This window comes from Pseudorasbora parva, chromosome 21 (genome assembly GCF_024679245.1).
Source record: "Pseudorasbora parva isolate DD20220531a chromosome 21, ASM2467924v1, whole genome shotgun sequence".
Classification (NCBI taxonomy): domain Eukaryota; kingdom Metazoa; phylum Chordata; class Actinopteri; order Cypriniformes; family Gobionidae; genus Pseudorasbora; species Pseudorasbora parva.
Window position 1 is genome coordinate 2,110,642 of NC_090192.1, and position 27,947 is coordinate 2,138,588.

At 40.8% G+C, this 27,947-nt stretch overlaps 1 protein-coding gene across 1 annotated transcript; it reads right to left on the bottom strand.

Moving 5' to 3' along the window:
• Positions 1-149: 149 nt before the first annotated feature.
• On the bottom strand, positions 150-27,846 carry daglb (diacylglycerol lipase, beta). Its single transcript, XM_067430750.1, has 15 exons — positions 27,555-27,846; positions 25,454-25,605; positions 25,212-25,386; positions 24,816-25,071; positions 23,407-23,529; positions 22,296-22,423; positions 21,464-21,590; positions 18,416-18,499; positions 12,024-12,101; positions 11,850-11,930; positions 11,637-11,764; positions 8,703-8,771; positions 8,499-8,571; positions 6,034-6,284; positions 150-870 (listed from the first exon to the last, which is right to left on the bottom strand). Exons 1-15 carry the CDS (start codon positions 27,647-27,649, stop codon positions 675-677), a joined length of 2,016 nt encoding a protein of 671 aa, XP_067286851.1. The 5' UTR covers positions 27,650-27,846; the 3' UTR covers positions 150-674.
• Positions 27,847-27,947: the final 101 nt, after the last annotated feature.

A 27,947-nucleotide genomic window follows, 5' to 3' on the forward strand; every position in this document is an offset into this window, starting at 1 on the left:
AAATTAATAATATATACTATGAATATGTATATATAAATGACTAATATATATATATATATATATATATATATATATATATATATATATATATATATATATATATATATATATATATATATATATATATCAATGAATAAATATATACACAAACACACACACACATTTATTTGTAAAAGTAGATTATAGAAACTGGTCACTTTTTTCTCAAGAGTCACTAATAAACAAGCATTAATAATCTCATTTTTTCAACATGAAACAGACCAATGTTTCCTCAGCAGGTTTTATTATTGAAAAATGCACGATCCCCTGTAAAGGCTGCGGTGGAGTAACTGAAAACACACACATCAGAAGCGGAGGAAAGGCGTTCATGCATCAGAGTCCCGTACGGCGGATGCGTTTCACTGATCTACAGTCAGCTTTGGCAACCGATCACCCAAATCTCACATGACAAAGATACATCACAAAACAGAACGGCACTTCACACTCGTAACACTGATGTTTTTTTTTTCTTGCTCGAGTCATATTCACTCATTGTTCGACAATCACTAAAATGAAAAGAATCCTCCCAGCTGAGTTTATGAATATACAGTGGTTAATGAAGCAGACGCAGCGATGGGATCATAAGGCAGAAATAAATACGCATGGCTGAATGCCTGTCGGAGCGAGGGTGTGTGTCAGATGACGTTGAGGTGGCTGTGGCTCATAGATGAGGGGCAGAGAAGGGCATGAGGCTCGCGGGTCAGGCTCCGCAGGGCCCTCAGAACCACATCAGGCATGTGATCCGCGATCATCCTCGGGCTGATCAGAACGTTCCGGAACGCCGTCTCACTGGACCACTCCGCACGGTACCGCACCTGAGAGAAGCAGTGTCTGGGAGAACACACATTCATAGAGTTTAGTCTATATATAAATAATAAACCCTATATATATATATATACACACACACACATACACATACACACACTCACCTAAAGGATTATTAGGAACACCTGTTCAATTTCTCATTAATGCAATTATCTAATCAGCCAATCACATGGCAGTTGCTTCAATGCATTTAGGGGTGTGGTCCTGGTCAAGACAATCTCCTGAACTCAAACTGAATGTCAGAATGGGAAAGAAAGGTGATTTAAGCAGTTTTGAGCGTGGCATGGATGTTGGTGCCAGACGGGCCGGTCTGAGTATTTCACAATCTGCTCAGTTACTGGGATTTTCACACACAACCATTTCTAGGGTTTACAAAGAATGGTGTGAAAAGGGAAGAGCATCCAGTATGCGGCAGTCCTGTGGGAGAAAATGCCTTGTTGATGCTCGAGGTCAGAGGAGAACGGGCCGACTGATTCAAGCTGATAGAAGAGCAACTTTGACTGAAATAACCACTCGTTACAACCGAGGTATGCAGCAAAGCATTTGTGAAGCCACAACACACACAACCTTGAGGCGGATGGGCTACACCAGCAGAAGACCCCACCGGGTACCACTCATCTCCACTACAAATAGGAAAAAGAGGCGACAATTTGCACAAGCTCACCAAAATTGGACAGATGAAGACTGGAAAAATGTTGCCTGGTCTGATGAGTCTCGACTTCTGTTGAGACATTCAGATGGTAGAGTCAGAATTTGGCGTTAACAGAATGAGAACATGGATCCATCATGCCTTGTTACCACTGTGCAGGCTGGTGGTGGTGGTGTAATGGTGTGGGGATGTTTTCTTGGCACACTTTAGGCCCCTTAGTGCCAATTTGGGCATCGTTTAAATGCCACGGCCTACCTGAGCATTGTTTCTGACCATGTCCATCCCTTTATGACCCCCATGTCCCCATCCTCTGATGGCTACTTCCAGCAGGATAATGCACCATGTCACAAAGCTCGAATAATTTCAAATTGGTTTCTTGAACATGACTGAGTTGACTGAACTAAAATGGCCGCCACAGTCCCCAGATCTCAACCCAATAGAGCATCTTTGGGATGTGGTGGAACGGGAGCTTCGTGCCCTGGATGTTCATCCCACAAATCTCCATCAACTGCAAGATGCTCTCCTATCAATATGGGCCAACATTTCTAAAGAATGCTTTCAGCAGCTCTTGTTGAATCAATGCCACGTAGAATTAAGGCAGTTCTGAAGGCGAAAGGGGTCAAACACAGTATTAGTGTGTGCTCCTAATAATCCTTTAGGTGAGTGTATATTCACATAAAGAACAGATTATTTACACTGGAGGAATATTTCACTACTTTACTGGATTTATTATCAGATGAGACTCTTGTATGGTCAGTAGTAGGGCTGGGATAAACGATTATTTTTTAAACGATTAATCTAGCGATTATTTTTTCGATGCATCGATTAATCTAACGATTCATTTTTCCTGTCCGATTCGGTTACGATTCGATTCGATTACCGATTATCTCCCCATTAATTGCCTAATAGCAATTTATACATGTTGATTTAATTATCTGAATGAAAAAACGAATTCCTTAACATTGCAATATATGTTTATTGCTCTTAAAATTCCAAAGTAAGACTATACAAGAGCAATGCATTCAATAAAACCTTGAAAACATAAAGTAGGCTACACACACACACACACACACACACACACACACACACACACACACACACACAAATAAATAAGTATTAACCTACAACAAAGAAACATATTATACTATTTTTCTATGTATGCAACTCAGCCTACAGGCTATGCCCATCGATTAAATATCAACAAGTTGGTTAATCAAATCCAGGGACACACTGAAAGCGTGAGCGTCTCGGCTGCGTGGCGTGGCGTGTCCGTTATTGTTTCGGCTCCCATGTTAACAGGTACTGCACACTGACTGTGACGCGCGGAAAACGCGTGCATGCTAGAAATAGAAGAGCGCTATTTTTCACGCGTGTTGGGAGCGTCTCCAGGCAAAATAGAATAGGAAAAGATGTTTATATATCATTTTGACACGAATACATATTATTAAATTACATTTTCATGTTTGAAAGTCTGTAGGTTTACATAAATGCAGATATAGGCCTAATTGTAATAATAAAAAACGACAATTATCGATTTTGAAATATTGCAACTGTCAATACAGAACGAAATATTCTGTAGCCTATTTTGCCGTCAATAACATAGATATGTGGCTACTCCCGACGTTGTCTTTGCTGTATCAGTAGGCTATTTATGTTTAACATTAGGAATAGGGCTTTCCTCCGCATCAATAGCAGCAGCGGCGCCGCGTCAGACACGCTTCTAGTGTGCAAAGGCAGAGAAAACGCCACGCAGCCCCGTGCTGACCCGCAACAGAAACGCCACGCGCATCCGCGGCATGACAGTGAAAAAAGTTACATGTAGAGAGCATTACGGGCGCCAATACTCCGTTTAAAACCGGAATAGTCCTGGGATGAAACTGCTCACTTAGAGGATGGATACCCTCGGTCACATCAGCGCGATTAGACATTGAACATTTTAAATTTAAAACAGCTTATTATGTAGGTAACGTAGCCAATGTGTCCGATGCTTTCACTTGATGCAAACGTTTGTTTTTGTGATTAAAATACATCAAATATTACCAAAACATCTGTCTTCCTGTGTGCAGAAATTTGTTTATGTAGCCGTGACGACAAAACGCGTGCGCGCATGCCTGTGATGCTCCGTGTGCACCGCGCGCCAACCCCATAGACTGTGGCCAACCCGCAAGCCTTGCACTTCTGAAAGTCTGAGGAGCCACTGGTGTTGCTACCATAGATATACATAATAAATAATATACTTAATTACATAATATACTTTATTATGTACATCTATGGTTGCTACTACTCTCCGGCGCCGCCATCTTTATTTTGAGTCTGACGAATCGACGCGCATATTTTGCGTCGACGTATTTTTTGCGTCGACGTCATCGATGACGTCGACGCGTTGTCCCAGCCCTAGTCAGTAGTGATAGTCAGTAATGATGGTATGGTCAGTAATGATGGTATGGTCAGTAATGATGGTCAGAAATGATGGTATGGTCAGTAATGTATGGTCAGTAATGTATGGTCAGTAATGATGGTCAGAAATGATGGTATGGTCAGTAATGTATGGTCAGTAATGATGGTCAGAAATGATGGTATGGTCAGTAATGTATGGTCAGTAATGTATGGTCAGTAATGTATGGTCAGAAATGATGGTATGGTCAGTAATGTATGGTCAGTAATGATGGTATGGTCAGTAATGTATGGTTAGTAATGTATGGTCAGTAATGTATGGTCAGAAATGATGGTATGGTCAGTAATGTATGGTCAGTAATGTATGGTCAGAAATGATGGTATGGTCAGTAATGTATGGTCAGTAATGATGGTATGGTCAGTAATGTATGGTCAGTAATGATGGTATGGTCAGTAATGTATGGTCAGTAATGTATGGTCAGAAATGATGGTATGGTCAGTAATGTATGGTCAGTAATGATGGTATGGTCAGTAATGTATGGTCAGAAATGATGGTATGGTCAGTAATGTATGGTCAGTAATGTATGGTCAGAAATGATGGTATGGTCAGTAATGTATGGTCAGTAATGTATGGTCAGTAATGTATGGTCAGAAATGATGGTATGGTCAGTAATGTATGGTCAGTAATGTATGGTCAGTAATGTATGGTCAGTAATGTATGGTCAGTAATGATGGTATGGTCAGTAATGTATGGTCAGTAATGTATGGTCAGTAATGATGGTATGGTCAGTAATGTATGGTCAGTAATGATAGTATGGTCAGTAATGATGGTATGGTCAGTAATGTATGGTCAGTAATGATGGTATGGTCAGTAATGTATGGTCAGTAATGTATGGTCAGTAATGTATGGTCAGAAATGATGGTATGGTCAGTAAGGTATGGTCAGTAATGGTGGTATGGTCAGTAAGGTATGGTCAGTAATGATGGTATGGTCAGTAATGTATGGTCAGTAATGATGGAATGGTCAGTAATGATGGTATGGTCAGTAATGTATGGTCAGTAATGATGGTATGGTCAGTAATGGTGGTATGGTCAGTAAGGTATGGTCAGTAATGATGGTATGGTCAGTAATGTATGGTCAGTAATGATGGTATGGTCAGTAATGTATGGTCAGTAATGATGGTCAGTAATGATGGTATGGTCAGTAATGTATGGTCAGTAATGATGGTATGGTCAGTAATGTATGGTCAGTAATGATGGAATGGTCAGTAATGATGGTATGGTCAGTAATGATGGTATGGTCAGTAATGTATGGTCAGTAATGATGGTCAGTAATGTATGGTCAGTAATGATAGTATGGTCAGTAATGATGGTATGGTCAGTAATGGTGGTATGGTCAGTAAGGTATGGTCAGTAATGATGGTATGGTCAGTAATGTATGGTCAGTAATGATGGAATGGTCAGTAATGATGGTATGGTCAGTAATGATGGTATGGTCAGTAATGATAGTATGGTCAGTAATGATGGTATGGTCAGTAATGATGGTATGGTCAGTAATGTATGGTCAGTAATGATGGTATGGTCAGTAATGATGGTCAGTAATGTATGGTCAGTAATGATGGTATGGTCAGTAATGTATGGTCAGTAATGATGGTATGGTCAGTAATGTATGGTCAGTAATGATGGTGTGGTCAGTAATGTATGGTCAGTAATGATGGTCAGTAATGATGGTATGGTCAGTAATGTATGGTCAGTAATGTATGGTCAGTAATGATAGTATGGTCAGTAATGATGGTATGGTCAGTAATGTATGGTCAGTACTGATGGTCAGTAATGATGGTATGGTCAGTAATGTATGGTCAGTAATGGTGGTCAGTAATAATAGTATGGTCAGTAATGATGGTCAGTAATGTATGGTCAGTAATGTATGGTCAGTAATGATGGTATGGTCAGTAATGTATGGTCAGTAATGTATGGTATGGTCAGTAATGATGGTATGGTCAGTAATGTATGGTCAGTACTGATGGTCAGTAATGGTGGTATGGTCAGTAATGTATGGTCAGTAATGGTGGTCAGTAATGATAGTATGGTCAGTAATGATGGTCAGTAATGTATGGTCAGCTGACCTGCGTGCGGGTCCGTCCTCCGTGATGTGCATGACCCGGCCCGGCAGGAACAGGGGTAAGTGTGTGTGTGGGGCGGGCGAGTCGTCCGACGACAGGCTCTGATAGGAGCTCGAGTGCCGCACCAGCAGACTCTCCTCGCCTAGCAACGGCTGGTTTAGCTCCTCCTCCCGCCGGCTCTCCATCTCCGTTGGGAAATCATCCGGAGTTCCTCCGAACAACTCGTACCAGCAGCCGTGCATTAATATCTTGTACTGAGAGAGAGACAAATTACTGACAGTAAATGCAGTGTCTAATTTAGGCGTCCTGAATAGGCATGTGCCGGTATCAATTTTTCATGTTGCGATTACCGTATTTTTCGAATTATAAGTCACACCTTTTTTCATAGTTTGGCTGGTCCTGCGACTTATATATCAAATTTTAATTCATACTGACTGACAAGAATAAACATTTAGCTCTACAGCTGCGAGAGGGCGCACTATGCGGCTCCTGTAGCCGACCCCTGAAAAAATTAACTGAAAACAGAATAAACTGTTAACTGAAATATTAACTTAAAGACAACAACTGAGAATAGTCTTTCCACAAAAAAAAGGCCCCCCATAAAGAAAATCATATTCTGCAAATGACAACTTGCATGTAGTAAAATATGCAGCGGAGAACGATTCACAGCGTTCGTCTCGCGCAGCAGAGCGTTGTTCATCTGTGGACTCGTTCCTTCAGCTCTGGCCATCTTGCTTTCAGTCCGTGATTAGCTTTCTTTGTTTTCTTCATTACAGTTAAAGTAACGTCTGCTTTTCGCCAGTCCCTCACAAGTTTCTCACTCACTCCAAACTTTCTTTATGCTGCTCGATTATGCATAGCGAGCGGGCGCGAGCGCTTCTGCCCTTATGCGACTTATATATGTTTTTTCCTCTTCGTGACGCATTTTTTGACTGATGTTACTTATACTCCGGAGCAACTTATAGTCTGGAAAATACGGTAATTGCTGAAGATTTTATTAAGGTATACGGTATTATCACGATATTGAAATAAGTTGCAAAAAAAGTGTTGTCATAGTATAACAGGTTTAAAAAACTCTTTTTGTAAAAAAAACTCTAAAAAAAAAAAATGCACCAAAAATATATAAAAGTAACATTTTCAAACAGATAAAAATGCAAAAGGATTAGGCTATAAAGAAGGTAGCGCATTACAATAAGATTGAGCAATAGCTACATTTGTTACAGAAAGTAAGCCTGGATGGCAGCCGAACTCAGCCCCGCCCCCAGCCGAACTCAGCCCCGCCCACATCTGAGCTCTGGCAGTTTGGCCTGGACTTGATCCATAGAGGAGTAATTATGCCTGAATAGAAACTGACCAATGAGATCATCAGGGCGGGCTTTAGACGATGACGGACAGATGATGAACAGAAACTGACCAATGAGATCATCAGGGCGGGCTTTAGACGATGACGGACAGATGATGAACAGAAACTGACCAATGAGATCATCAGGGCGGGCTTTAGCCGATGACGGACAGATGATCGACAGAAACTGACCAATGAGATCATCAGGGCGGGCTTTAGCCGATGACGGACAGATGATCGACAGTAACTGACCAATGAGATCATCAGGGCGGGCTTTAGCTGATGACGGACAGATGATCGACAGAAACTGACCAATGAGATCATCAGGGCGGGCTTTAGCCGATGACGGACAGATGATCAACAGAAACTGACCAATGAGATCATCAGGGCGGGCTTTAGCCGATGACGGACAGATGATGAACAGAAACTGACCAATGAGATCATCAGGGCAGGCTTTAGCCGATGACGGACAGATGATCAACAGAAACTGACCAATGAGATCATCAGGGCAGGCTTTAGCCGATGACGGACAGATGATCAACAGAAACTGACCAATGAGATCATCAGGGCGGGCTTTAGACGATGATGGACAGATGAGTACTGTCAACAGTACCGTAATCATCACGTCATCAAAGGCTCTTGGGTTGAGTTTGCTCTAATCCTAAACGGAGAGCTTGTTCGTATCTGCATCACCTTCACTATTTCTCTCAGAAATGGTGATCATGTTACACTCATAATTTTTTTCTTCTAGCGTTACTTATTCCAGCTCGTGTGCAGACAAGGTTGCCAAGTCTTTACAACAAAACCCGCCAACTACTAGCCCAAAAAAGCCCAATAGCTTTCCGGAAAAAAATGGCATTTGGGAGGTAAAATGTTATTTTGCCGGGAAACCCTCAGACATGGCAACACAGTGCAGTTGAGCTCTGTTGACATTTGACAATGCGTCGCTCCGCTGCTCTGATTGGTTGTTGGTCTGTCCAATCAAGGGCTTTCCTGGTTGGGTTGAAACACGCCCCATAATCACAGCCCAATGGAGCATCAGACTCATATTCTGACTAGAGCTGAGGATGACCACGGCCAAGTAAATGCAGGAATCACACAAATTAGGCATCCTGAAGAAGCTTACCTTTGGTTTACTGCAGTTAGACACCACCTTCAATAAACGTCTTTTCAGGTCTTCCATGTTTGGTATACTCAATCTACAGAAACCAAACGAGGCCGGTCGGTTTGAGGAAGTGAAACATAACATTAGAGTAGAAGTAAGAGGAGCCAGAAACAAGCGCTCTGAATATAGCCACACTTTCAGAAAACGAATGAAATCAAACCTCACCTGGGCACAAGGTCTTTTCCCAGCACCACCGACACGACAAACTGCTTCGAGTAATCGGCCAGCGCTTTACTGACGACACACAGTAGATACCAGTTATGCAGTGTCTTTAAAAATGGAAAAGTTGTATATTCTACCTGATTATTAAAGGGGCGGTGAAATGCTGTTTCATGCATACTGAGCTTTACACTGTTAAAGACTTGGATTCCCATCCTAAACATAGACAAAGTTTCAAAAACTAATGTTGGACGTTTGATGGAGTATTTCTGTGTCAAAAATACTCCTTCCGGTTTCTCACAAGTTTCGGAGAGTTTTTTTCGAGTATGGTTCGGCTTGACGTTAATAGAGCGGAAGGTCCTTGTATGGGCCGTACGGGCTCTTCTCCCGGTAGGGTGCGCGCGCGTGACTAGAGCGAGAGAGGAAATGCACGCCCATACACTCGCTCAGCTGCAGATCCAGTCGTCCGTGAACACTTCTGTCGTTATAGTCCGCGCCGCGCTCCACTTTATTCCTCTGGGTGACGTCGAGCGACTTCAACGCTTCAGCACAGCATTCTGGGAAGGCAGCGCTGCATTTGAACCGATTTGAACGCAGAAATGCTTCAGTCGCATCGCAAAGTGGATCTCCACACTCCAAGAAGTGTGTTTCTGACGGAGCGGTCCCAGCGATAAAGGTTCGGTCCTGCTTTGGAAGCAGCCGGTGAGTTAAACTGCTTCAAATGTCTGTGCTGTCGGCTATCGTCGCGTGAGTAAACATCAGTAAACGACACGATCGCGTGCTTCGTCATTCAAATGCGCTAACGGACTCCATTGCTGTTCTCTGTATAACGTTACACTAGTCTGACGTGCAAAACCGTTTTGCTTGCTACTGCTAAGGTTTAGTCGCATACAATAGTCCATAAACCGAATCATGTCCTCATAAACTGCGAGTAAAGACACACAAATGTTGACAGGCCAATAAATACAGTCCATAACACAGAGACGGACGTCCTGCTGCTGCTGTTTCTATTTCAGCCTCCGAATCATATCTGTATTAGATGAGATCGATAGCAAGGGTTTCTCCACGCTTGAGGACGTCACCACTTTGCATGCTCGTCATTCTTTAGCTCCGCCCACACGATACGCCTCCAGCCGCTCGTTTTTTTCCGGAAAGACTCGGTACAGCCCATATTTCTTTTATAAATATAATAAAACTAAAGACTTTTCGGAGATATGAAGGATGCAATACTACTCTATAGGTACTCAAGATTGGCATGAGATTGACTGAAACTGAGTGTTTCAACCCCACTTTAAGCAATTGATCAAAAGTGACAGTAAACACATTTATAATGTGACAACTAGTGTTCGGTAACGAAACCCGGTGTCAATATGGCACTGGTACATGGGCATTGGAAGCAAATAAAAAGCGGGTGGGTCCTCTCTTTCTCAGAATTTTTTTTTACTGGAGTAACGTCAGATGCCATTTACATTAAATACAAATATACCGCCGTTTACTAAACGATTGATTGAGACAGACAAAATTACGGAAATTACTGAGTTTTTACCGCGGCAATAGTATAGGGGAAACACATCCAAGTTCGAATCCGCCTTTTGCCGAACTCGCTCTTCTCCCTTTCCCATCACATATCAGATCGGAAAGGCATTTATTTTCAATAAAAATGGAGAACATATTAGAAAAGTGTAAATAAGGTCTAACGTGTTTAATAATAAGTGTTACTTGGTTAGGGGTAAACAGACATGTGCTGAATTTGAGACGATAAAAGTGACTGGGTCCAATATCATTGGTCGTAAAAAGTGGGTGGTTCTTGTCCCTCATACACACAATGGTTCCAACGCCCATGTACTGGTACCTATTTAACCAGTGTGTACTGGACCGAATCAGAACGCAGATTTCGGTGCGTCATTTTGGTGCCATCAAACACGTTTTCGCGCTGAGCCAGACACTAAAAATGATACATTTTCTCAGTTTAAATATTTGATATGTCATCTATAGCACTATTCGCACGGGATTAGTATTATCTAGGGACCTCTGTGATTTAGAAATGACTCCCCCACATCTTTTGAGTTTTGCGGCGCATTCGCACGGGATAAGCAAAGCCTGTGATTTTACTCGAATTTACTGACTTCTCCCGGATATGATGTCAAGACTTCGTTATAGATATAGCTGTATGAAATCATAAACAGGCATTCGCACGGGATTGAGATCACAGACATTCTCTGCAATTATTACAAATCACCAGAGGTCCCAGATAATACTAGTCCCGTGCGAATAGGGCATATGTTGTATTCTGAATAAAATATTGAAATTTTAAACTTTCACATCATTGCAACAATTTGTACAGTGTCCCAACTTTTTTGGAATAGGGTTTGTGTACACACACGCACACACACACACACACAAACATACACACGTACACGCGCACAAACATAACATACACACACGCAAGCATACACACACAAACATACCCACATGCACACACACACAAACACTTTGTAAGAGCAGAACATGAGCTGTGTGTAAATGTTCTGCTGTGGGTTAGATGGGGATGTTTGGGCACTGTGTGTGTGTGTGTGTGTGTGTGTGTGTGTGTGTGTGTGTGTGTGTGTGTGTGTGTGTGTGTGTGAGAGCCTGTTTATGTGGTTTATGAGGACACAAATTTGTATAACTACATGGGTATTACACTGGTATTACACTATAAATGTGGTTTATGAGGACATATCAAATGTCCTCATAATTCAAATGGCCTTAAAAACAGACTAAATGATGTTTTTTTAAGAAAGTAAAAATGCAGAATGTTTCCTGTGATGGGTAGGTTTAGGGGCAGGGGCAGTGTGTGTGTGTGTGTGTGTGTGTGTGTGTGTGTGTGTGTGTGTGTGTGTGTGTGTGTGTGTGTGTGTGTGTGTGTGTTTGTGTGTGTGTGTGTGTGTGAGACATTACCTCATCAGGCCCCCTGGTGGAGAGAAAGCGAAGCACTCCAGCGTGGGGTGTGTGCTGCGCAGAAGCACGGCCAGCAGAGACGCCGTTCCTGCACCCAGACTGTGGCCCGTGATGACCAGCCTGTACTCCTGCAAACACACACACACACACACACGGACACGATCAAAGCAAATCCACAGCCAGCGGAGGATGATGAAGGCCAAACGCTCTTACAGGTGCAATGTTGAAGGCCTGGCTCAGAATCCCATCGTTGACTAGTTTCTTGTAGATGTAATGAGCGGCTTGAGAAATGCCCTGAGACACAGAGAGAGGAGTTCAAGCCAACATCTGATGAGCTTCTGATGGACTTTGCACGGCATAATGTGACAAATACTGTGATTTAGTTACCTTGTGAGCGTAACAGGTCCCAGACACGCCTTCAACCGAAAGATTCTCACACTCAGCGGAGAGATCCGTCAACACGTCCTGCACACACACAGCAGCACAAACACTCAACAACGATAACAAACGTCTGCTTATATATAAATTATATTTTTAATATTAAAAAAAAAACTATCTTCTGCTCACCAAGGCTGCATTTATTTTATTAAAAATAAAATGTAAAAGTGAACTATTCCTCCAGTGTAAATCATTAGTTCTCTGTGTGAATATATAGTAAAGTGTGATTTATTCCTGTGATCAAAGCTGAGTTTATCATCATTACTCCAGTCTTCAGTGTCACATGATCCTTCACTAATCATTCTCACATGAGGATCTGATCATCAACACACATTTATGATTATTATCAGTGCATGAACGCGCTTCTCGTGTATGAAAAGTGTCTGTCCACACGATGGGCGGCAAAATGGCAAGAAAAGCTTGACGTACTGACAAATATACATTATTTAACTGGATTTTCTTATCGTTAGGATGTTGATATAGCAACTGCTCAATTGTAAAGTAAGTTTCATTCATAATATTTTCTCCTTTAATCCAATATCAAATTTCATACCGTATTGTCCCTCATAACCGGTAGAATAACACGCCTACGAAAGCTTAATTGTTATACTAGTTTGACGTGACAGAAGAAAACAGAAATGTTGTGTACGCTTTCAAACTCCTCCCTCATCCATCAAAAAAATACATCTATCCATCATAAAAGTGCATCTGTCCATCATAAAAGTGCATCTATCCATCATAAAAGTTAATCTATCCATCATAAAAGTGCATCTATCCATCATAAAAGTGCATCTATCCATCATAAAAGTGCATCCGTCCATCATAAAAGTGCATCTATCCATCATAAAAGTGCATCTATCCATCATAAAAGTGCATCCATCCATCATAAAAGTGCATCCGTCCATCATAAAAGTGCATCCGTCCATCATTAAAGTGCATCTATCCATCATAAAAGTGCATCTGTCCATCATAAAAGTGCATCCGTCCATCATAAAAGTGCATCTATCCATCATAAAAGTGCATCTATCCATCATAAAAGTGCATCCGTCCATCATAAAAGTGCATCTATCCATCATAAAAGTGCATCTGTCCATCATAAAAGTGCATCTATCCATCATAAAAGTTAATCTATCCATCATAAAAGTGCATCTATCCATCATAAAAGTGCATCTATCCATCATAAAAGTGCATCCGTCCATCATAAAAGTGCATCTATCCATCATAAAAGTGCATCTATCCATCATAAAAGTGCATCCATCCATCATAAAAGTGCATCCGTCCATCATAAAAGTGCATCCGTCCATCATTAAAGTGCATCTATCCATCATAAAAGTGCATCTGTCCATCATAAAAGTGCATCCGTCCATCATAAAAGTGCATCTATCCATCATAAAAGTGCATCTATCCATCATAAAAGTGCATCCGTCCATCATAAAAGTGCATCTATCCATCATAAAAGTGCATCTGTCCATCATAAAAGTGCATCTATCCATCATAAAAGTGCATCTATCCATCATAAAAGTGCATCTATCCATCATAAAAGTGCATCCATCCATCATAAAAGTGCATCTATCCATCATAAAAGTGCATCTATCCATCATAAAAGTGCATCTATCCATCATAAAAGTGCATCCGTCCATCATAAAAGTGCATCTATCCATCATAAAAGTGCATCTATCCATCATAAAAGTGCATCTATCCATCATAAAAGTGCATCCGTCCATCATAAAAGTGCATCTATCCATCATAAAAGTGCATCCGTCCATCATAAAAGTGCATCTATCCATCATAAAAGTGCATCTATCCATCATAAAAGTGCATCCGTCCATCATAAAAGTGCATCTATTCATCATAAAAGTGCATCTATCCATCATAAAAGTGCATCCGTCCATCATAAAAGTGCATCTATCCATCATAAAAGTGCATCCGTCCATCATAAAAGTGCATCTATCCATCATAAAAGTGCATCTATCCATCATAAAAGTGCATCCGTCCATCATAAAAGTGCATCTATTCATCATAAAAGTGCATCTATCCATCATAAAAGTGCATCCGTCCATCATAAAAGTGCATCTATTCATCATAAAAGTGCATCTATCCATCATAAAAGTGCATCTATCCATCATAAAAGTGCATCCGTCCATCATAAAAGTGCATCTATCCATCATAAAAGTGCATCTATCCATCATAAAAGTGCATCCGTCCATCATAAAAGTGCATCTATCCATCATAAAAGTGCATCTATCCATCATAAAAGTGCATCTGTCCATCATAAAAGTGCATCTATCCATCATAAAAGTGCATCTATCCATCATAAAAGTGCATCCGTCCATCATAAAAGTGCATCTATCCATCATAAAAGTGCATCTATCCATCATAAAAGTGCATCTATCCATCATAAAAGTGCATCCATCCATCATAAAAGTGCATCCGTCCATCATAAAAGTGCATCCGTCCATCATTAAAGTGCATCTATCCATCATAAAAGTGCATCTGTCCATCATAAAAGTGCATCCGTCCATCATAAAAGTGCATCTGTCCATCATAAAAGTGCATCTATCCATCATAAAAGTGCATCCGTCCATCATAAAAGTGCATCTATCCATCATAAAAGTGCATCCGTCCATCATAAAAGTGCATCTATCCATCATAAAAGTGCATCTGTCCATCATAAAAGTGCATCTATCCATCATAAAAGTAAATCTATCCATCATAAAAGTGCATCTATCCATCATAAAAGTGCATCTATCCATCATAAAAGTGCATCCGTCCATCATAAAAGTGCATCTATCCATCATAAAAGTGCATCTATCCATCATAAAAGTGCATCCATCCATCATAAAAGTGCATCCGTCCATCATAAAAGTGCATCCGTCCATCATTAAAGTGCATCTATCCATCATAAAAGTGCATCTGTCCATCATAAAAGTGCATCCGTCCATCATAAAAGTGCATCTATCCATCATAAAAGTGCATCTATCCATCATAAAAGTGCATCCATCCATCATAAAAGTGCATCTATCCATCATAAAAGTGCATCCGTCCATCATAAAAGTGCATCTATCCATCATAAAAGTGCATCTCTCCATCATAAAAGTGCATCTATCCATCATAAAAGTGCATCTATCCATCATAAAAGTGCATCTATCCATCATAAAAGTGCATCTATCCATCATAAAAGTGCATCCGTCCATCATAAAAGTGCATCTATCCATCATAAAAGTGCATCTATCCATCATAAAAGTGCATCCGTCCATCATAAAAGTGCATCTATTCATCATAAAAGTGCATCTATCCATCATAAAAGTGCATCCGTCCATCATAAAAGTGCATCCGTCCATCATAAAAGTGCATCCGTCCATCATAAAAGTGCATCCGTCCATCATAAAAGTGCATCTATTCATCATAAAAGTGCATCTATCCATCATAAAAGTGCATCTATCCATCATAAAAGTGCATCTATTCATCATAAAAGTGCATCTATCCATCATAAAAGTGCATCTATCCATCATAAAAGTGCATCCGTCCATCATAAAAGTGCATCTATCCATCATAAAAGTGCATCTATCCATCATAAAAGTGCATCCGTCCATCATAAAAGTGCATCTATCCATCATAAAAGTGCATCTATCCATCATAAAAGTGCATCCGTCCATCATAAAAGTGCATCTATCCATCATAAAAGTGCATCTATCCATCATAAAAGTGCATCCGTCCATCATAAAAGTGCATCTATCCATCATAAAAGTGCATCTATCCATCATAAAAGTGCATCTATCCATCATAAAAGTGCATCCATCCATCATAAAAGTGCATCCGTCCATCATAAAAGTGCATCCGTCCATCATTAAAGTGCATCTATCCATCATAAAAGTGCATCTGTCCATCATAAAAGTGCATCCGTCCATCATAAAAGTGCATCTGTCCATCATAAAAGTGCATCTATCCATCATAAAAGTGCATCCGTCCATCATAAAAGTGCATCTATCCATCATAAAAGTGCATCCGTCCATCATAAAAGTGCATCTATCCATCATAAAAGTGCATCTGTCCATCATAAAAGTGCATCTATCCATCATAAAAGTAAATCTATCCATCATAAAAGTGCATCTATCCATCATAAAAGTGCATCTATCCATCATAAAAGTGCATCCGTCCATCATAAAAGTGCATCTATCCATCATAAAAGTGCATCTATCCATCATAAAAGTGCATCCATCCATCATAAAAGTGCATCCGTCCATCATAAAAGTGCATCCGTCCATCATTAAAGTGCATCTATCCATCATAAAAGTGCATCCGTCCATCATAAAAGTGCATCCGTCCATCATAAAAGTGCATCTATCCATCATAAAAGTGCATCTATCCATCATAAAAGTGCATCCATCCATCATAAAAGTGCATCTATCCATCATAAAAGTGCATCCGTCCATCATAAAAGTGCATCTATCCATCATAAAAGTGCATCTCTCCATCATAAAAGTGCATCTATCCATCATAAAAGTGCATCCATCCATCATAAAAGTGCATCTATCCATCATAAAAGTGCATCTATCCATCATAAAAGTGCATCCGTCCATCATAAAAGTGCATCTATCCATCATAAAAGTGCATCTATCCATCATAAAAGTGCATCCGTCCATCATAAAAGTGCATCTATTCATCATAAAAGTGCATCTATCCATCATAAAAGTGCATCCGTCCATCATAAAAGTGCATCCGTCCATCATAAAAGTGCATCCGTCCATCATAAAAGTGCATCCGTCCATCATAAAAGTGCATCTATTCATCATAAAAGTGCATCTATCCATCATAAAAGTGCATCTATCCATCATAAAAGTGCATCCGTCCATCATAAAAGTGCATCTATCCATCATAAAAGTGCATCTATCCATCATAAAAGTGCATCTATCCATCATAAAAGTGCATCCGTCCATCATAAAAGTGCATCTATCCATCATAAAAGTGCATCTATCCATCATAAAAGTGCATCCATCCATCATAAAAGTGCATCTATCCATCATAAAAGTGCATCTATCCATCATAAAAGTGCATCTATCCATCATAAAAGTGCATCCGTCCATCATAAAAGTGCATCTATCCATCATAAAAGTGCATCTATCCATCATAAAAGTGCATCTATCCATCATAAAAGTGCATCTATCCATCATAAAAGTGCATCCGTCCATCATAAAAGTGCATCTATTCATCATAAAAGTGCATCTATCCATCATAAAAGTGCATCCGTCCATCATAAAAGTGCATCTATCCATCATAAAAGTGCATCTATCCATCATAAAAGTGCATCCGTCCATCATAAAAGTGCATCTATTCATCATAAAAGTGCATCTATCCATCATAAAAGTGCATCCGTCCATCATAAAAGTGCATCTATCCATCATAAAAGTGCATCTATCCATCATAAAAGTGCATCCGTCCATCATAAAAGTGCATCTATCCATCATAAAAGTGCATCTATCCATCATAAAAGTGCATCTATCCATCATAAAAGTGCATCCGTCCATCATAAAAGTGCATCTATCCATCATAAAAGTGCATCCGTCCATCATAAAAGTGCATCTGTCCATCATAAAAGTGCATCTATCCATCATAAAAGTGCATCTATCCATCATAAAAGTGCATCCGTCCATCATAAAAGTGCATCTATTCATCATAAAAGTGCATCTATCCATCATAAAAGTGCATCCGTCCATCATAAAAGTGCATCTATCCATCATAAAAGTGCATCTATCCATCATAAAAGTGCATCCGTCCATCATAAAAGTGCATCTATCCATCATAAAAGTGCATCTATCCATCATAAAAGTGCATCCGTCCATCATAAAAGTGCATCTATTCATCATAAAAGTGCATCTATCCATCATAAAAGTGCATCTATCCATCATAAAAGTGCATCTATCCATCATAAAAGTGCATCTATCCATCATAAAAGTGCATCCGTCCATCATAAAAGTGCATCTATTCATCATAAAAGTGCATCTATCCATCATAAAAGTGCATCCGTCCATCATAAAAGTGCATCTAAATTTTAAGCTGCCATTATAAAGCTTGGACATACACACCTATGATGACTTGAGGGAGAGTAGGGAGAGTGGGTGAACTATCCCTTTAACTCGTTAAGTCGTCAGCCCTACACAGGACCCTATAAAAAGTCCCTCCAGGAATGATTTGCAGACCTCAGGAGTGTAATTTGTTTAGGGAAATATCACGTCTGACCATTATGCACACAGACCTGTGCAGATTTGGGTATGAGTGCAGGTTGGTTCGTCAACATTCAGAGCATCCTGATTATCGGTGTATAACTGATGGCTCAAACTCACCTTAAGCGACAGCGTTCCCCTCACAGCAACAAGCACCGCCTCCCGCTTGTGATCCAACGCCACGAAAAACGGGATCTCGTAGATCTACGGAATAAAAAGACATTGCAGAAGGCCTTCTGAAACACACTGCGTACAAGGGGCCTCATTCATGAAACTTGTAAATAAATGAGCAAATTCTGAGTAATTTGCGCGCAAAATGGACGTTTACGAAAACTCTGCTCCAGATTCGCAAACGCTTCGTATACCACAGATTTGTTAGTTAAAGTGGGGGTGAAACACTCAGTTTCAGTCAATCTCATGTCAATCTTGAGTACCTATAGAGTAGTATTGCATCCTTCATATCTCCGAAAAGTCTTTAGTTTTATTATATTTATAAAAGAAATATGGGCTGTACCGAGTCTTTCCGGAAAAAACCGAGCGTCTGGAGGCGTATCGAGTGGGCGGAGCTAAAGAATGACAGGCGCGAACAAAGCGCTGACGTCCTCAAGCGTGGAGAAGACAACGCTACCCTTAATAAACCATGGCCATCAATCAGATTCAACTAATACAGATAATGATCCAGAATCAGATCTGAGGCAGAAATAAACTGAACAGGAGAAACAGCAGCAGCAGGACGTCCGTCTCTGTGGTATGGACTGTATTTAGTGGCCTGTCAACATTTGTGTGTGTTTACTCGCAGTTTATGAGGACATGATTCGGTTTATGGACTATTGTATGCGACTAAACCTTAGCAGTAGCAAGCAAAACGGTTTTGCACGTCAGACTAGTGTAACGTTATACAGAGAACAGCAATGGAGTCCGTTAGCGCATTTGAATGACGAAGCACGCTTTGTGAGAACGCTAGGTTTATGTTTGGGTGGTTTTACAATAATCAAACTGACACCTATAGTGGTCAGCTAAACAAATGTATTTAAACACACACCATAGATCGCATGCTCCATTGATAAATTAACTAACGTTATACGCGATCGTGTCGTTTACTGATGTTTACTCACACGACGATAGCCGACAGCACAGACATTTGAAGCAGTTTTACTCACTGGCTGCTTCCAAAGCAGGACCGAACCTTTATCGCTGGGACCGCTCCGTCAAAAACACACTTCTTTGGTATGATTTGGTGAAGTCCTGTGACAGCAATTTTGCGACGCGACTGAAGCGATGTTGTGAAGCTTCCCGTCATTTCTGCGTTCAAATCGGTTCAAATGCAGCGCTGCCTTCCCAGAATGCTGTGCTGAAGCGCTGAAGTCGCTCGACGTCACCCATAGGAATAAAGTGGAGCGCGGCGCGGACTATAACGACAGAAGTGTTCACGGACGACTGGATCTGCAGCTGAGAGTGTTTATGGGCATGCATTTCCTCTCTCGCTCTAGTCACGCGCGCGCACCCTACCGGGAGAAGAGCCCGTACGGCCCATACAAGGACCTTCCGCTCTATTAACGTCAAGCCGACCCATACTCGAAAAAAACTCTCCGAAACTTGTGAGAAACCGGAAGGAGTATTTTTGACACAGAAATACTCCATCAAACGTCCAACATTAGTTTTTGAAACTTTGTCTATGTTTAGGATGAGAATCCAAGTCTTTAACAGTGTAAAGCTCAGTATGCATGAAACAGCATTTCACCGCCCCTTTAAACGTGTGTATATTAGTGAATCCCAAACATGTGTAAATAAGAAGCGTGTGCACACTCATTCTTAATTAGCATAATCCCCGCCCATGGGTTACAACTGCAAATGACATGGCCAGGAACGCTGTGGACTCTTCTGGACTTCTTTCTCAGGTTTGGATCCAGTATTTTGTAAAAATGCTAAAGAGAGTCATTGGCCATATGACTAGCAAAAAATATAAAATTATTATGTGTCCACCAAAGCATGCTTTAGGCTACGTCTACACTAATCCGGCTAAAAAAATTTCATCTACACTGAAACGTCTGAAAATGCTTACATCCCCGTACTGCGCATGAGCAAATCCAAGACACTTCGACTTGCGTCATTTCCGCTACTCGTTTATTTACTCTTTGAAATTTTGCGGCAATGTCGAGAAAAGGCACTGAGTTTTTTAACAGTATGTACAAACTGACATTAATATTTAACAAGGCTGTCAAAACAGAAAGCATACAAAACAACTGCTGTACAATGTCATTCACCATCTTGGCTGAATTGGTCATATGACTGCATCACATGGCTAAATGCGGCATCGTATTAAAAAGCCTCCGTTTTCACGGTCCACACTACGACACGAAGACGGCGTTTTCAAATGTATCCGCTTTGGAGAGCGTTTTCAAAACGATACGTTTTCAGTGACTTAAAACGCTGTCTCAGTGTGGACGGAAGGCCAAAACGGAGAGAAAAATATACTTTTCAAATGAAAACGTATTAGTGTGGACATGGCCTTAGCCAGCTAAACACCTGCTGCTCTTCTGAAAACGGCCAGCTGGTGGCGCTTGAGCACGTTTTTCCAGCTGAGATACTCTGGTAGCTGAATATCCATGGCAGTAACGTGTTACTAGTATCTCATTCTGTAGAATATTAGTGAATTTAGAAATGCAGTAAAAAGCCGTATTAACTTCTCTATTATTGTTGTTCGGTTGGTGTACAAGTGGGATGATTGGTCGGTGTAGTTTTTGTCCCGCCCCTCCTCCACTGTGATTGGACAGCCTGGTAAAAAATGACAGTGACGAGCGCTGCCTATTACCCAACGTTAAACAGTCCAAACAAAACAAAACAAAACAAAAAAGATGGGGCATATCGTGTAAAATGAAATATTACTATGTTAGGCCTGCCCCTACATAGTGCATCAAAATGCAATGTCTATATGTTTGCCTAAATTAGAACACAGATCGTTAAATGTTTTATGCACCATTTACTCGTGGTAGGGAGCAGGTGTACATTTCTTTCGTACCAACTCACATTTAGAAAATACGAACATATTCGTGAATCCGAAAATTTACGTCAGAGCGGCTTTACGAACGATTTACACACAAATTCGTTCTGCTCGTATTTCATGAATGAGGCCCATGGTGTGTGAGCATGAGACGTCTCAGACCTCACCTGGTTATGGAAGCTGATGTGGATGAAGTCTCTGTACTGCAGGCCTGTGCTCTGAAGGATGGAGGTGAAGTGGCAGCCGAGGTGGTCTCCTCCGACGAGATCGTACTCCGCATGACGGCTCCGACAGCTGAAACACAGAGCAGTCACACTGCAAAACATGCTCTTCTTACTTAGTCATTTGGTCTTGTTTCTAGTCTAAATATCTAACAATTCTTAAATCAAGATGAATTTACTAGATAAGTAAAACAACATAAGATAATTTTCCTTGTTTTCTTAAAAATACACCTATGGGTATGAACGATGAAGCATTATTTAAAGGAACTGTATATATATATATAGACAGACAGACAGACAGACAGACAGACAGACAGATAGACAGATAGATAGATAGATAGATAGATAGATAGATAGATATAGATAGATGTGTGTGTGTGTACTTGTGCATGTATGATGTCGTGGTACTAATGATTTTGCTAATGAGACATTGAGTGTGATTTACTAATTAATGGATCTCTGCAATGATTGGTCATGTTACCTTTTTAAATGTCATGGATTTTGAGTATTATATGCCTGACGAAGGTCATAACACCGAAACGTTGCTAATACTTTTTTTTGTTGTTGCAAGTATTGATAGTGTGTGGGATTTCCTTTTTTTGTTTGTTGAGATTTTATTTTTAAGAAAACAAGGGAAAATATCTTATGTCGTTTTACTTATCTAGTAAATGCATCTTGAAACAAGACAAAATTACTGAGTAAGAAGAGCATTTTTTGCAGTGTAGTGCGCTTCTCCATGTAATACGGTAAGCCTCCGCCTGGCAAACGTTACACCCACCAATCTCCGCTGAGCTTGCAGAGCCCCGTGAGCGGGTTTGAGTAGACGTACAGCGGCCATCCATACGCAGCGGCTGCAAACTGCATACAGTGAGCGGCCTTCTCCAGCTCCAGCTCCAGATCCTCCCTCTGGGAAAACACACGAGGAGTGAAGATGCACACATGCATTAACTATTGCAATCTACCTGTAAAGCCTGAATTATGAAAATTTTATTTGCGTATTAAATATGATGCAGTGGGCTTTATACATAGATCAGGCATAACATTATGAACAGGAAAAATGGGCAAGCGTAAGGATTTGAGCGAGTCTGGCCAGATTGTGACGGCTAGACGACTGGGTCAGAGCATCTCCAAAACTGCAGCTCTTGTGGGCTGTTCCCGGTCTGCAGTGGTCAGTATCTATCAAAAGTGCTCCAAGGAAGGACCAGTGGAGAACCGGCCACAGGGTCATGGGTGGCCAAGGCTCATTGATGACCGTGGGGAGCGAAGGCTGGCCCGTGGGGTCCGATCAAACAGACGAGCTACTGGAGCTCAAACTGCTCCAGAAGTTAATGCTGGTTCTGATAGAAAGCTGTAAGAATACACAGAGCAGCTCAGTTTGTTGCGTATGGGGCGGCATAGCCGCTGACCAGTCAGGGTGACCTCTGACCCCTGACCCCGCCGAAAGCACCAACAGTGGCCCGTGAGCATCAGAACTGGACCACGGAGCAATGGAAGAAGGTGGCCTGGTCTGAGGAATCACGTGTTCTTTTACATCACGTGGATGGCCGGGTGTGTGTGTGTGGCTTACCTGGGGAACACATGGCCCCAGGATGCTCTATGGGAAGAAGGCGAGCCGGCAGAGGCAGTGTGATGCTTTGGCCAACGTTCTGCTGGGAAACCTTGGGTCCAGGGTATTTTTCCCCCTTATTTTGAATATTAAGGGCATTATAAATGCATTTTAATAGTAAATCACACAGTGAATGTGTGCACTCTAAACGCACAAGTGCACTAGTCTACATCACGTTCATCACAACATGTGTTTTTGTAAAGTGAGGGACATCGCACATCATTAAAACAACAATCACGATATTATCATAGGCGATATATAATGTAATAATGCACAGACTCACTATCGGGGAGGACGGGCTGTGGGTCAGCACCTCGTCAGGGTCTCTGCTTTGCTCCATTTTGTCCTGTTCCTGATGCAGAAGAGCCAGACCAGCAGCGATGTCACTGGGAACCAGGTCTGTATCCTGGAAACAGGTCAGAGTGTCAGGTTAGCTTCACTTTAACCTCTGCGAGCAGAAGCGTCGCTGATAGTTATGCACATTATATCGATATCATTCCGTTTATCGCCAATATTGCACTGCAAAAAATGCTTTTCTTACTTAGTATTTTTGTCTTGTTTGTAGTCAAAATATCTAAAAATACTTACATTAAGAAACATTTACTAGACAAGTAAAAATGATTGTTTTGGGAATAAATAACTCAAAATGAAGAGAGTTTTTGCTTAAAATAAGATAAATAATCTGCCAGTGGGGTGAGAAAAATAATCTTAATTCAAACAGAAAACAAGATTATTTTTCTCACCCCATTGGCAGATTATTTATCTTATTTTAAGCAAAAACTCTCTTCATTTTGAGTTATTTTAGTCCAAATCAAGACAATTACTTTTGCTTGTCTAGTAAATACTTCTTGTTTTAAGAATTTTTTGATGTTTAGACTAGAAACAAGACAAAAATACGAAGTAATAAAAGCATTTTTTGCAGTGCAATATTGGCGATAAACGAAATGATATCGATTAATAGCAGATAAACGTCACAGGCTCATTTTTTTTCATATCCCTTTAAGCACTGAAGCAACAGAACTGGAGATTTATGTGAACCTTCAGTGAAATTAAAGGGTTAGTTCACCCAAAAATGAAATGTCTGTCATTAACTCCTCTCCCTAATGTCGTTCTACACCCGTAAGACCTCCGTTCATCTTCACACACAGTTTAAGATATTTTATATTTAGTCTGAGAGCGTATGCAAGTGTATGCACACTATACTGTCCATGTCCAGAAAGGGAATAAAAACATCATCACAGTAGTCTATATGAGACATCAGTGGGTTAATTAGAGTCTCTTGAAGCATCCAAAATACATTTGGGTCCAAAAATAACAAAAACTACGACTTTATTCAGCATTGGCTTCTCTTCCGCGTCTGTTTTCAATCTGCGAACAAAGATTCGAACGGTTATGATTCATGATTCGGATCGCCAATGTCACGCGATTTCAGCAGTTTGACACGCGATCCGAATCATGAATCATAACCGTTCTTTGGATTTCTGGACATGGACAGTATAGTGTGCATACACTTGCATACGCTCTCGGACTAAATATAAAATATCTTAAACTGTGTGTGAAGATGAACGGAGGTCTTATGGGTGTGGAGCGACATTAGGGAGAGGAGTTAATGACAGACATTTCATTTTTGGGTGAACTAACCCTTTAAGATTCACAAGGTGGTGCAAAAGAACTGTCTGGCTGGTATCTAACCAGGAAGAATCCTCCGACGAGCTGTGCGATGCTGGAGAAGGCGGCGCGGTGGTTGTCGTCCTGCGGTAAACAGCAGCAGAGGAGCCGAAGCCGACTCTCCCACACCCGCGAGGCCACAGAGTGTGCGGTGAAGAAGAGCTGAGCCGACTCACTGCTCTCCAGATCCCTCACAGCCAGCTGAGCTCCGGACCGCCGGCTGCCCAGAGGGTCAAACACAACCAGCACACCCACCACCATACACACCAGGATGATCCAGCTGAGGACCACAAGAGACAGCATTATGAAGAGCGGGGATATTAAAGGGTTAGTTCACCCAAAAATGAAAATTAGATGTTTATCTGCTTGTTGGATAAAAAGCATGCATATATATTTTCGGAAAAGGGGTATTTTCCGCACCTGGACATCACAGCCCCAAGCACAGCTCCGACCTCTGCTGGATTGCACCCCGTGCTGTCGTCAGACACCCAAATGGCCCCCAAAATGGCCCAAACCAGCTCAGGGACATACAGGACGGCTCGGAGATACACCAGGGCCAGCATCGAGCGCCGTGGACCAGGATTCATTATGGTTCCTAAGACCAATCACAGCATTAGATTGAATCCCAGATATGAGGAAATCCCATCAGGAGAGACACGTACCTTGAGCACTGACGTAAACAATCGCACATAATGTGAAGATGATGACGGCCAACAGCACAAGAAGAACTACAAGATAATTATGCAAATACGCTCCGCCATGACAGTCAAACCGTCCCTTATGTTTAATGTACAGAACTAAGGTCGCGACCCACCTAAAAGACAAAATAACGACATGAGCTTTCAGAAACAAGCTTATTTTAGCATATGTACCAAAGTATCACCATGGAATATTGGATAATTAATATGTTTTTTTTATTCTTAAAAGCCATCCCAGCAAACAGAACTTTGGCTAACGTTGCGGTTCTCTCAAAGTTATGAACAAACATTTATTCCATTAGCGTTAATAGTTAGATCAAACGTTAAATGTTAGTCATTCATTCAGTGCTTTGACGTCTTCTTGCGCTTAAAAGTTCACACACAATTCTCAAAATGCCTATCTCGGCTGGTATCCTGTAAACAAAGTTTGATAAGGCTTAAGCGAACATAAACAGAAGAGAAACACAACGTATGTGTATCAGCATATTGGATCCGTGCATTCACATGTTTATTAGGCTGCTGTCACTTTAAGAGCAAATGCACAGATCCAATATACTGATACACATGTGTTGTTTCTCTCTACTGCTATTAATGTTAAAGGCACAATATGTAATTTTTCGCCACTTCATCAAAACAAAGGCGAGTCTTGACTCTTGATTGGGCGGAGCTTTTATTCTTTCAGACGACCGCTTCCACTTCTTGACTGATATACTTTTGTAATTTTAATAAGGAATAATCTATTTTTAATGTATTCAGACTACGCAGTTGTTTTACATTTGTTCATGTTATTCAATTTCTGCACCTAAAAACGGAAAAACACTGTTTATTTAATGTATGCGTTTAATTTATTGTATCTATTTATTTGCGCTTTTGCTTGTAATTTAATTATTTGTTCCTTTTGACTATTAATGACTGTTCACTTGTCTTTAATAATATTTCAAATGTATATTAGTGAAATAGTAGCTTTAGCTGTGGTATCAAAGCTGGAATCGAGAATAGTGAAATTTTACTGGTATCTAAAATTATTATTATTACAATACAAGGATAAATAGGTCAAAAACAATAACTATTTTATTGATTTATTTGTTTGTGGTGGGACCAGTAAAAACTAAATTGAATCTCAAATTGGGACATTTAAATCGATACCAAGCCCCATTATTAATGTATGTTCATTCAGAAAATGTATTATAACTTAGTTATACATTAAAGGCACAACATGTAATTTTCCTTCTCTTACTCAACACAAAGGCGTGTCTTGACTCTTGAGTGGGCGGAGCTTTTATTCTGCTGTCTTATCATATCACACACATGTGAGTGTGTTAAAGTGATGTTATAATGCTACTATGAGATACTTGTTCACACTGCAGTGAGCGAGATCATATTAAGCGGTAAAACATGGTACTCTGTGCGGTAAATCAACAACACCAGATTTAAACAATAAGACTAACTGTGTTGAGCTGGAGAACAATCATTAGTTTCTGTCCATAAATGATCCAAACTGTGTCTAATAAAACACATCAGATATTAAAGCGGCGCTAGTGTTGCCATGGTTACTACACAACAATAACACCGGAGGGTAACCCGGGGATGATGTCATTAATAGGCGACGCACACACACGGGCCGTGTCCTGGTTAAAATCACTGATTAAGATATCTCTGGATTTAAACATTTTTGGAAACATTTGGGATGATGTACACAAGTCAACAAAATATATTGTTCAAGTGGATATTCTAATCCAAACAATATTGTGCCTTTAGGAAACATTTCATTTTATAATTTTGCATGGTATCGATCATGGGACGTTTTCTTTAAAAAAAAAAAAAATGTTACTACTCGCTTCAGAATGTTGATTATTATAAAAACTCGAGGTTTCGACCGTTCGGAAATATCGTTTCTGTCATGTAAACGTTGGCACAACCTTCTAAGAACGTATTTTTCTTAGCTGGGTTGGTATGTGAATATCGCAATCATTCAATAACGGGGTGATGTTAAGTTACAAGCGTTACACAACACCCAAAAATCTCAAGTAAGCTAAAAAGTAAGTTAGCTCGAGTGCTGTTTTACCACAGAGCTCTGATAAATAACTCGAAGGCGCCAGGAAACACAAGATCATCGCTGGCGATCCGCCACCGGCGTCCAAACGCCACCATCCCGGGCATCCTGACGGCGATCCCGGCTCAACCCAGCCTTCCTGCCGCGATCAGTGACCAGCACAGAAGCCCATTCCCGCATTAATCTCGATATTACAACATGGTAATAAATGACTCGTTCACTGACGTCTGTCATGTACCGTTGAGACTGCACTGCAGCGGGGAGGGTTTGTTTTCCCTATTCTGTGTAGCGACGAAATGTGTCCGTCAGATGAGATAAAGGGTGCGTCTCAATCATCTCCCTAGTTCAGTAGTCAGGGCACTGATCAGGGAGTCAGCCCATTGACTTGTGTCCTAATCAGTGCCC

What these genes read in the sequence shown, in the direction of transcription:
- daglb (XM_067430750.1), bottom strand. Translation starts at nt 27,649, where the DNA reads ATGCCCGGGATGGTGGCGTTTGGACGCCGGTGGCGGATCGCCAGCGAT. An exon ending in TGTTTACGTCAGTGCTCAAG is followed by an intron (nt 25,387 to 25,453) that starts GTACGTGTCTCT and finishes GATTGGTCTTAG; the next exon opens with GAACCATAATGAATCCTGGT. An exon ending in GGGGAACGCTGTCGCTTAAG is followed by an intron (nt 12,102 to 18,415) that starts GTGAGTTTGAGC and finishes GTGTGTGTGCAG; the next exon opens with GACGTGTTGACGGATCTCTC.